Genomic DNA, 12,284 nt, shown 5'->3' with positions numbered 1-12,284 from the left:
GCTCGCCTGTTCCTACCAAATGAAATGTGAAACCTCATTATTGTCCCGCAATAAAGGGAACAAAACTAACCGAGATCCCAGAAAATCAGCACAGGGAGAGCTCACCCTCACTTCGGAAATCTTCCGTTTCTGGGTCAGTTCCGTTTGTAGAACGGTCGATTTCTTCTCTGTGAGAGAATCTAAGGAAGATTTCAGTTTATCCTGTAATTGGGAAAGAAATTGAAGAATAGATGTTTTAGGTTACGTGCTGGATCAGGGATATGTGATGAAACGCGCACTTTACAAAATATTGTCTCTGTTACCTTGTAGATTTCAACAGCTTCGCTGATCGGCAGGAAGTTGTGAGTTTTGTGCTCCCGCGAATCTCTACAAATCAGACAGATCAATTTCCTGTCAGTTTCACAAAACAGCTTCAGATCTTCCTGATGTTTCTCACAGTGAGGTTTACTTTCCTTCTCTTTCGGATCCAGCTTTAATTTTCGATACTCCTCGGCCAGAGTCGCTAAGGCTCGATTTATCCTGAGGTTTCTTTCCGGAAACACCTCTCTACATTCCTGGCAGGAGTTTATCTCCTTCTTTTCCCAACTCTGGGCGATACAGGAGCGGCAGAAGTTGTGTCCACAATCCAGTGTAACTGGATCAGTGAAAAAATCCAGACAAATGGGACAAACTGCCTCCTCGGTCAGTCTCAGGAGCTGCTGTCTGGAAGCCATGTTCACACTCAGCACTTCCTGATTCAAACCACTTTCAGTTTCAATGTGACTGCGCTGGTGAACACATTCAATTCAATCACTTACCGATGGATTTTACTGAAATTATCAGAGAAGAGTAATTAGTAACTATGGTTTTGACCTGGGAGCAAGTGAAAAACAATATTCTGAAGGAGAAACAGGTTTAGGACGCTGACAGGGTTTTAACCCGATCCCAGGAGGGTGAAGGTGCCTGGAGAGTTGCCTTTGGTGGAGGGACAGTGAGACAGAAGGGAGGGTAGGACGGATGCGGAGGGAGGGCTCATGCTCTAGATGTTCATTAAATGCACAAAAAGCTGCAAGGTTTAGCTTTATGAAACTTCATCTTGTTTTTCCCTGCAGATTTTTTAATTTCAAAAATTTACTTCATTCGTTAAAAAAATACACGCACAATCTCTTTCGCACAATCTTTTTGGAGAACAAAGACTTTCCCAACAGTTCCAACAAACAAACCATGGAGTTTCTAATGTGTGCAATATGCTATTTACTGGAGGGACCAGGAGAGTCCGATAATAGAATGAACCCCAGTTTAGTTTGGCCAAAAGATAGATTAATTGGAATGTACAGCACGGCAACAACCCCTTCAGTCCAACTTGTGCATGCTGATCAGATAACATAAATAAATCTAATCCCATTTGTTCTCACCTGATCCATACCCCTCTAACCCTTTCAATTCATAAACCCATCCAGGTATCTTTTCGATGTAGCAATTGTACCAATCTCCACCATTTCCTTGGGCAAGCCATTCCACCCATGCACCACCCTCTGCGTGAAAAAGTTGCACTTTAGGTCCATTTTAAATCTTTTCCCTCTCACCCTAAACTTCTAGTCCCAGACCCACCCAACCCAAGAAAAATATCTTGTCGATTTATTCTATCCATGACCCTCATGATTTTTAAAAAGCCCAGAAGATCACCCCTCAGCCTTCAACTCTCCAGGGAAAACAGACCCAACCTATGCAGTGTCTCCATACAGCTCAAACTCTTCAATCAAGCAACAGCCCTGTAAATCTCTTCTGAACCCCCTCACGTTTCATATCTTTCTCATAGGAGGGAAACCAGAATTGCACACAATAATCTAAAAGTGGCCTAATCAATGTCCTACACAGTCACAACATGACCTCCCAACTCCTATGTTCAATGTAGTGACCAATAAAGGCAAGCATACCAAACGGCCCCTTCACTATCCTGTCTACCTGTGACTCCACCCTCAAGGAAATATGAACCGGCAATCCAAGGTCTACTTGTTCAGCAACACCCCCCAGGACCTTACTATTGATTGTACAAGTCCTGGCCTGGTTTGCCTTTCCAAATTGCAGCCCCTCACATTTTTCTAAATTAAGTTACATCTGCCGCCCCTCAGCCCGTTGGCCTTCTATGCATTTATGTGGTGACATTAATGCCCTGAATAATTGAACTATAATATTCCTACTTTGATAAAGTAATGCAGGTGTGGTGATCTGAAATATAAAACAGAAATTGCTGGTGCAACTCATCAGGACTGGCAGAACCTGTGAAGAGAGATGACATGTGAATGCTGATGGTCTATACTATCCTGCAATGATACTTGCATTGTTTACATAACACGAGATGTGGGTCACATAGTACTGAAAAATTCAATTCGTTTTTAGTCCAGTACTTGGAATCTGCACCAGCATTAAATCCATGTGCATGACCGGGCTCAAGCTGAACAATTCATATGCACTGCACCATGCTCACTCAGCATGTCATGCTGCAAAAGGACCGAGTTCAGTAAGATAGAGACTGAGAACTTCAAGTCACATATTATGATATAGTGATTCTATGAGAATGTCATTGAAAATGTATTACACTACTGCTGTAAGACGTAACACAATATCGCAAGTTTTCAAAAAGATGCCCAACATCAATAAACAGTGTTGTACATTACCAAACATTCCCAATTCTGTACCTATACAGACATGTATGAACAAAGTTAACAAGATTAACAACTTAAATTTTGATAGAATATTTTTGACAGTATGCCCTGATCTGATAATTATATGCCCATTTGGAGAGTTATGTGTTATTCATGGCTCCTCTTGGTCATCTTGATGCTGGCTGCTATCACTCAGCATCATCTCACACTCATTACCTTTAGTCTTTTATTCCTGACTGTCAGCACACCCTATATTGCTCTGGAGTTGGCTTTTGTTGTTTTACAACGTACATGGTGATCAATCATGATCTGATACAACATGTGTTGATTGCATATCTTAGAAACTTTTCCTGGGATCCAAGTACTTGTGGCTGGATTTCTGATCCATTCTCTGTGTCCGGTGCCTAATTGTGGTGGTCCATCCAAGTCTAAATTGTGTTGGGGATGAAGATCCTTTCCAAATTAGTGGTGAACATTTGATATTGCAATGTGAAAATTCTGTTTTGTTGGACGACACTTGAAGTATATGAATTTGCTGTATGTATCATTGGTTGTGCTAAACTGTTGATTATGGGATGACAATATGATATGAGTAACTTCCCAATTAGCAGACGTTTTGATATCCTTTGCCAATGAAATGTGTTTTTGTCAGATGCAATTTGCTCTGGCACAGTGAATGAGCTGAAAATCGAAGTCTGTGTTTCAGTGATGGTTGCACTGATTTTGTTGCTCAGTCCATTGAACTACAGGAAATTTACAAAAGCAATGTCACAACGATGTAGTTTTCCCCATGTTCTGTGAGTAAATCTGTTACTATTTTTTTCCTGAAGACTGGAAATAACAATGTATGGATGCAGAATCACCTTTCACTGCTCAGGTTAATCATTTTCAAACAGCCAGGAGGCTGGAAGAACAAAAGAAGCGAGGCGGGAGAAGTCAACATTTCGGATATAACACTTCTTCAGAACGGGATGGGGGTAAGGGGAACTGCAGAAAAAGGGAGTGGGGAAGAGAGAGAGTGTTTGTAGGGTAGAAGGGTGGAGGGAGAGTGGTGAGGTAGTGACAGATGAACACAGGTAGAGAGTCTGACCTGATTGGCTGACGGGCGGAATGAATCCAGTTGGTAGCTGGAGGGAAGGATTACACAGAGAAATGGAAGGAAGGAGGATGTTCTGGAAAGGGAGTCGGGGGAAAGGAATGGAGGCTAATCATTTGGTGTGCTTCATGTGTATTCATGAGTTGTTGGATATCCCCATTCGTCCCTGGCCAGCTTAAAGATTCATGTGCTCACATTGTCTGTGTTCAGTACTCATTATTGTTGGTGTAACATGGTCATAATATCTCGGTGTACTGCTTTTGATATTATCACTTTCTTGCTCTGAAAATTACTTGGTGTGAAATGCCAAGTTTACCAACTCTGTCTGGCCAAAATGAGCAATTTTCTTAGGAACTTCCTTAATAATGTCAGGCTACCCTCGGTTGGTTTTGGCAACTCTTCTTGGTGTAGGCAGTTGCCGACTGCAGCGGTACAAGTGACTCCAGCCAAAATACTTGCTTGGCTGCATTTGGAGTATTATATGCAGTTTTGGTTACCACACTACCAGCAGGTTGTGGAAACTTTGGAAAGAGTGCAGAGAAGGTGCACCAGGATGTTGCCACGTCTCAGGGCATTGGCAATGAGAACTTGTTAAGAAGACTAGGATTACTTTCCCTGGAAAGATGACAGCTGAGAGGAGGCTTATAGAAGTCTACACAATTATGAGAGGCATAGCTAAGATATACAATCAGAGGCACTTTTCCAGTTAAAATATCTATTACAAGGGGGCTCAGATTCAAGATGAGAGAGGGAAGTTTAAGGGAGATGAGTGAAGAAATTTTAAACACAGACAGTGATCGGTGCCTGGAACACGTTGCCATGAGAGGTGGTGGAAGCAGACACGTTGGTGAGACATCTAGATCGTAACATGAATAGGGAGAGAATAGAGAAATACAAACTGAATAAGGGCCGGAGGGTTTTTTAGATTAGTTCAGGCATGATGATTGGCACAGGCTTTGAAGGCTGAAAGGCCTGTTCCTCTGCTGTATATCACTTTGTTCTTTGTAACAGGTCGACCTTGAGAAATCCAGAACATCCATGAACTTCTTGCCGATTAAGTTGATATAAATTTCAATTTGATATGATTCATTATTGCCACGTGTAACAACACACTGTAAAAGTATTGTTGTGAATGCTGTCCAGACAAATCATACCTTACAGAAAGTACATCAGGGTAATAGAAAAGAATGCAGAATATAATCCTATAGCTGCAGAGAAGATGCAGGGAAAGATTGATACTAATATATGAGAGGTCTGCACCCGTGCTAAAATCGAATGTTTTCAACTGAAATAATTCTCCCTAAACAAAAGCCGTAAGATTTTTGTGTTGCATATAAGAATGTTATATACAGCACCATCATAAACTTGAATCGATTTATTATTTTCACATGTACCTACATACAGTGAAAAGTATTGTTTTGCATACTATCTAGACAAATCCAGACCTCTTTGTTCTTGTATTCAGTGCCCTGAGTAATAGAAACAATTATCTCATAAACCATCTTAATCACCTCCTAACTGCCCTGCTGCCTTCAATGAGCTATGGAGATGTACATCAAGATCCCTCTGATCCTCTGGACCTACTGGGTCCTACCGTTCACCATGTAATCACTGGCCTTGTTGGTTGTCCCACAATGCATCACTTCATAATTTTCAGCATTAAATTCCATTTGCCACCATTCATATATTGTCAGGACACAACGCGGCCTCCACTATCCAGAAGAGATTTGCATTTTCTGCCGCCACTCGTCTTGACTGAGGAGCCTGGATCCACTGAACCGGTTAGTTGCCTGTTCACACATATTCTCCAATGTCTGTATTTTCTCCCGCGGACACACTGATCAAAATCCTGCTCAGGTGTCCGATCACCTGGAGAAACTCGGGTTCACGTCCTGAGATCCGTGCTCCCTTCCTGTGTTTACCCAGGCCCCTTCACTGTTAATAAACACAGCGCTGGGAACTTCAGTCTCTTACTCAGAGGATCCCACAGAAACAAAATGTGAAAAGGCATTAACGGCCGGCAACATAAGTATTTAATACGACGCCTTGGGCCCCCTTAATCCTTTCAGAACAGGATTTATCAGCAGAATTATTACCAGAGCTTTACTGGAGTTATCTAGCATTGCTCTCCACTCTGTGTTCGTGCCTGAAAACTTTCTGACAGGCAGGGGGTTATCAGCTACTGAGATCATTGTCACTCAGTCTGTAATTATTGAACAGTCGACAAAATGAATTTCTCTTTGCTCAAATATTTAAGAATTGATTTCAGTGCTCACTATTCCAACATTATCATTCCCGACAGCCTCGGCATTAACCAGGAAACAAATCCTGATCAACAATTTCACTGAAATGCTTTTCAGTAAAGAGCGTGTTATTCGCTTTCCACAAACTTCCTCCTGAACTCATTCCAAACAGAAACAGTGAGTCTGACAGTAACAGACCCACGGGAAGATGTAGTGAAATGAGCGGAGACAGGACAGATGGGAATTAACAGGGGGATGAAATGGATGCACTTTGGAAGGAAGGTTGAGGAGTGGCAATAGAAACTGAAATTTAACACGAATCCCCGGTTCCGTTGACAGCGACTGTCACACACCCACTGTATCAGTGAGGAGAAAGTGAGGGCTGTGGATGCTGGAGATCAGAATCGAGAGTGTAGTGCTGGAAAAGCACAGCAGGTAAGGCAGCATACGAGGAGCAGAAGAAAAGCTGTTTCAGGCAAAAGCGAAATGTCGATTCTCCTGCTCCTCTGATGCTACCTGACTTGCTATGCTTTTCCAGCACCACACTCGCGATACTGCATCAGGGACCCACAGACATTCACAACATGTAGTTGTGACTGGATTAACATGGGGGTTCCTGCACCTAACCGACCAAGGAGCAGTAAGAATGTAAAAAATATGTCAATCCTCACAGATTATGTGCGTCAGAGCATGAAATGTAAATTATTGTCGGACGATGCAAACTCTGTAGGTTTTACAGTGTTATGCTCACACTGGGTTATATGAGAATATCAGATACACATTGGGTTGTTATGAGAATTTCAAACATATATCGGTTTTCGAATCAAACAGCGATACAGCATGCAAACATACCATTTACTCCATCTCGTCCATGCCGACCATGTTCGCAAACTAAACTAGTCCCACTTGCCTGCGTTTGGCCCATATCCCGAGTTGTATTCATGAAGTTGGCCAAATGCCTTCAAATGTTGTAATTGTACCTGCATCTCCCACTTTCTCTCGCAGTTCATTCCATACACGAACCACTCTGAGTAAAAAAAAATGCCCCTCACGTCCTTTATAAATCACCTTAAAATAGTTTTGAACTCCCCACTCCAGGGAAAATAGCTATTCACCTTATCATTGTCCCTGTTGATTTTATAAACCTCGGTAAGGTCACCCCTCAACCTCCTACATTCCAGTGTAGAAATTCCCAGCTCATTTGAATGACTCAAACCCTCCATTCCTGGCAATATCCAGGTAAATATCTTCTGAACCCTCTCCAATTTCATAATATCATGCAGGCCGACTAGAACTGCTCACAGTACTCCAGAAGAAACCTCGAAGATTGTAGGCAACAACGACTTATGTTTACTGACTCAGACTATCCCAGGACACGGCCCTGTATTATAAACAAAAACACGGCAGCCCGTTTGGAGCTGGAAGGTCATGTGACCAAATACCTGGCCGAGGAGGGATGTTTGAAGGGAGAAGGTTGAAAGCGAAGTCGAGGGGCGAGGGGGAAGGAGTTCAATCCAGAGATTAGGGCCAAGGCAACCAGAAGACAGAGCCACCTGTGAACGACTCAACTCAAGGGTGCACCCATTGGACAGAGTTACAGGAATGCAGGTATCCCAGAATGCAGGTTTACACTGGAGCTCACGTGGTAAACATCGAGAGGGCAGAGAGAATATGGATTTCAAAGTAAGGGGGAGAATATTAAAACCCAGATTCTCCTTCGCCAGGAGTCTAGGGAGATCACTGAGTCCGGGGAGGGGAGGGGGTTAGTGCTGTGTGTACAGGACACGGGTGAGATTCGGGCAAAAGCCCTTCAGCAATTCTGACTGAAATGGGATGCGACTGTCGAGATTGAGATTTCTTAACTGGTTTTGACTCGATGGGCCAAATGGTTCCCTTCTGTACTATAAATCCGTCTCAGACTCAATATTCTAAATAAAAATTAAACTTGGGTACCACGGAAAGAATGACAACCCAAAAAAGCTCATGACAATTTATTCCCGGAATGAGAGCAGTATTTCTGAGATTTCACAGACAGTGGGCGAGTGCGGGAATTCGATGAAAACAAAGCACACAGCCTCCCCCTAAAAAACACAAAACCGTTTAATTTTGTTCCTGCTTTCCAGTAAAAGTGCAGCCATGCAATTCACTCAAAGAATCGGTGGCCATTCGGGCTATTAACCATCAAAGGCATTGCTCACTTTTTGTGAGTCTGAGGGAGGGTCACCGGACCTGAAACGTTAATTCTGATCTATCGCCACAGATGCTGCCAGACCTGCTGAGCTTTTCTTGTTTCTGATGTACAGCATCCACATTTCTTTGGGTTTTCTTCTTTTTATGCTCTTTTCCGTGAACGGTGTCTTCCTGCAGTTCTGAGGATCTGTCAGCAGGTGGCAGCCGTGCACCGTGTAACAAAGAGAGTCCGGCACCTCAACCCGTCGCAGCCTCAGTGAATTCGGGAAATGGAGCAGCTAATACACACAAAGTACGGTCTTGAAAAGCACAATTAGGAAATAAAATGATTCGTTGGTTAATATCGCTTGGAAGGTTTGGTTGTCTGAAAATTGTTCGTCTCGTGCCGATATCGGGAGAACTGCCCTTCTCCTCATTACAGTGGGATCTGAAACCTCTGGCCCACCCAGCCTGCACTGACCTATCTACACTCGTTCACTTTCCAGCAATCGATCCATAATTGTGAATATTTTGGTAGCACAAGAGTTTTTCCAGGACTTTTTAAATCTCATGAGATTTCCAGCCTCAACTACCATCCCAAGCAATGCATTCCAGAGTCCCATCGCACAGAGGGAAAAACATTTTCCTGAAATCCCCTCTGACCAATGAACAAAGAACAAGGAAAATGTACAGCCCAGGATCAGGCCCTTCGGCCCTCCAAGCCTGAGCCGATCCAAATCCTTTGTCTAAAACTGTCGCCCAATTCCCAAGCATCTGTATCCCTCTGCTCCCCACCTACTCATGCATCTGTCCAATCGCACCTTAAATGAATCTACCGTGCCTGCCCTTACTACCTCTGCTGGCAACGCGTTCCAGGCACCCACCACCCTCTGTGCAAAGTACTTGCCACGTATAGCCCTCTTAAACTTTTCACCTCTCACCTTGAACGCATGTCCTCTTGTTATTGAATCCCTCACCCAGGGAAAAAGCTTATCTCTATCTACCCTGTTTACACCCTTCATGATTTTGTCCACCTCAATAAGGACCGCCTCAATCTCCTTTTTTCTGATGAAAACAACGCAACCTACTCAACCTCTATTCATAACTAGCACCTTCCACACCAGGCAACATCCTCGTAAAACTTCTCTGCCCTCTCCCAAAGTGTCGATATCCTTTTAGTAATGTGATGACTAGAACTGTACACAGTATTCTACACGCGGCCGATCCAAAGTCTTGCACAATTTAACATGACCTGCCAGCTCTTACATTCAATAACCCCGTCCAATCAAGGCAAGCATACCATTTACCTTCTTGACCACTCTATCCACCAGCGCAGCCACCTTCAGGGTACAATGGACCTGAAATCCCAGATCTTTCTGTTCATCAACATTTCCCAAGGCTCTTCCATTTACAGGATTCCTGAAGAAGGGCTAATGCCCGAAACGTCGATTCTCCTGTTCCCTAGATGCTGCCTGACCTGCTGCGCTTTTCCAGCAACACATTTCCATCTCTGATCTCCAGCATCTGCAGACCTCACTTTCTCCTCTTCCATTTACAGTATAGTTCGCTCTAGAAATAGATTTCCCAAAATGCATCACCTCACATTTGCCTGGATTGAACTCAATCTGCCATTTCTCCATCCAACTCTCCAATCGATCTATATTCTCCTCCAGCCCCTAATGGTTTCTGCTCCTCCAGCAATCTTCGTGTCATCTGCAAATTGACTGATCAGACCCACAATACCCTCTACCAGATCATTCATGTGTATGTTTTTTTATTTTATCCTGCTATTCATCTTAAAACTAAAGCCCTCAATAATGACCCTTCAACCCTCTGATTAATGGGAACAGCTCATCTCTGTCCAGTCTCTCCGTGCCCTTTCTAATCGTATGATGGCACCAGCAAGCAAGATGTTGGTTTGAAGTGTGTCTACTTCAACGCCAGTAGCACCCAGAATAAGGTGGGTGAACGTGCAGAATGGGTTGATGCCTGGGACTTCGATGTTGTGGCCATTTTGGAGACATGGATAGAGCAGGGACAGGAATGGTTGTTGCAGGTTCCAGGATTTAGATGTTTCAGTAAGAACAGGGAGGCGGGGGGGGGGGGGGGGGGGGGGCTGGGTGTGGCATTGTTGGTCAAGGACAGTATTACAGTTGCAGAAAGGATGTTTGGGGACTTGTCAACTGAGGTAGTATGGGCTGAGATTAGAAACAGGAAAGGAGAGGTCACCCTGTTGGGAGTTTTCTGTAGGCCTCTGATTACTTCCACAGATGTAGAGGAAAGGATAGCAAAGATGATTCTCGATAGGAGTAAGAGAGACAGGGTAGTTTTCATGGGGGACTTCAACTTTCCAAATATTGACGAGGAACACTATAGTACGAGTACTATAGATGGGTCAGTTTTTGTCCAGTGTGTGCGCAGGAGGGCTTCCTGACACAGTATATAGACAGGCCAACAAAGGGCGAAGCCACATTAGATTTGATATTGGATAATGAGCCTGGCCAGGTGTTAGACTTGGAAGTAGGTGAGCATTTTGGTGATAGAGATCACAATTCTGTTATGTTTAGTTTAGTGATTAAAAAGGAATAGGTGTATACCACTAGGCAAGAGTTACAGCTAGGGGAAAGGCAATTACGATGCGATTAGGCAAGATTTAGGAAGCATAGGATGGGGAAGGAAACTGTAGGGGATAGGCACATTAGATATGTGGAGCTTATTCAAGGAAAAGCTCCTGTGTGTCCTAGGTGGGTATGTACCTGTCAGGCAGGGAGGGAGCTGTAGAGCGCAGACGCCTTGGTTTACGAAGGAAGTGGAATCTCTGGTCAAGAGGAGGAAGAAGGCTTATGTTAGGATGAGATGTGAAGGCTCAGCTAGGGCGTTTGAGGCTTACAAGGTCGCCAGGAAAGACCTAAAGAGAGAGCTCAGAAGAGCCAATGGAGGAGACATGAAAAGTTGTTGGCAGATATGATCAGCGTAAACCCGAAGGCTTTCTGTAGGTACTTAAGGAATAAAAGAATGACGAGAGTAAGATTAGGGCCAATCAGGGATAGTAGTGGGAAGTTGTGTCTGGAGTCAGAGGAGATAGGGGAAGCACTTAATGAATATTTTGTCGACAGTATTCACTCTAGAAAATGACAAGGTTGTCAAGGAAAATACTGAGATACAGGCTAATAGACTAGATGCGATTGTGGGTCACAAGGAAGAGGTATTAGAAATCCTGCAGAGTGTGAAAATAGATAAGTCCCCTAGGCCGAATGGAATTTATTCTCAGATCTTTTGGGAAGCCAGGTTGGAGATTGCCGAGCCTTTGGCATTGATCTTTAAATCGTCATTGTCTACAGGAATAGTGCCAGAAGGCTGGAGGATAGCAAATGTGGTTCCCCTGTTCAAGAAGGGGAGTAGAGGAAACCTGGTAATTATAGACCAGTGTGCCTTACTTCAGTTGTTGGTAAAGTGTTGGAAAAGGTTATAAGAGATAGGATTTATAATCATCTATAAAATAATAATTTGATTAGGGGGAGTTAGCACGGTTTTGTGAAGGGTTGGTCGTTCCTCACAAACCTTATTGAGTTCTTTAAGAAGGTGACGAAACAGGTAGATCAGATTAAACCAGTTGATGTGATGTATATGGATTTCAGCAAGGTGTTCGGCAAGGTTCCCCCAGTAGGCTATTGTACAAAATGCAGAAGATTGGGATTGTCGGAGATATAGCAGTTTGGATCAGTAATTGGCTTGCTGAAAGAAGACAGAGGGTGGTGGTTGATGGGAAATGTTCATCCTGGAGTCCAGTTACCAGTGGTATACCGCAAGTGTCAGTGTTGGGTCCACTGCTGTTCGAAGGGTGGGTTAGTAAATTTGCAGACAACACTAAGGTCGGTGGAGTTGTGGATAGTGACAAAGGATGTTGTAGGTTACAGAGAGATATAGATAAGCTGCAGAGCTGGGCTGAAAGGTGGCAAATGGAGTTTAATGTGGACAGTGTGAGTTGGTCGGAGTAATCAGAATGCAAAGTATTGGGCTAATGGTAAGATTCTTGGTAGTGTCGATGAGCAGAGAGATCTCGGTGTCCAGGCACACAGATCCTTGAATGTTGCCATCCAGGTTGACAGGGTTGTTAAGAAGGCAGACAGT

The 12,284-nt window shown here is 43.7% G+C and overlaps 2 protein-coding genes across 3 annotated transcripts in view; one reads left to right on the top strand and one right to left on the bottom strand.

Moving 5' to 3' along the window:
* LOC122541440 (zinc-binding protein A33-like) overlaps positions 1–728 on the bottom strand; it is a 206,845-nt gene extending 206,117 nt beyond the window's left edge. For both annotated transcript variants that reach the window (XM_043678217.1, XM_043678216.1), the window contains exons 1-2: positions 303–728; positions 106–201 (exon numbers count right to left, since the gene is read on the bottom strand). In XM_043678217.1, coding sequence (XP_043534152.1) covers positions 106–201; positions 303–713 — 507 coding nt within the window. In that variant the 5' untranslated portion in view covers positions 714–728. The remainder of the gene's footprint in view (positions 1–105; positions 202–302) is intronic.
* LOC122541545 (zinc-binding protein A33-like) overlaps positions 1–12,284 on the top strand; it is a 267,926-nt gene that overhangs the window by 239,238 nt on the left and 16,404 nt on the right. The window lies entirely within an intron of this gene.

The sequence above is a fragment of the Chiloscyllium plagiosum genome, chromosome 37, assembly GCF_004010195.1.
Source record: "Chiloscyllium plagiosum isolate BGI_BamShark_2017 chromosome 37, ASM401019v2, whole genome shotgun sequence".
NCBI classification, from domain to species: Eukaryota; Metazoa; Chordata; class Chondrichthyes; order Orectolobiformes; family Hemiscylliidae; genus Chiloscyllium; species Chiloscyllium plagiosum.
Note: the sequence above shows the minus strand (reverse complement) of the source record. Positions and strands in the feature narration are given on the sequence as shown.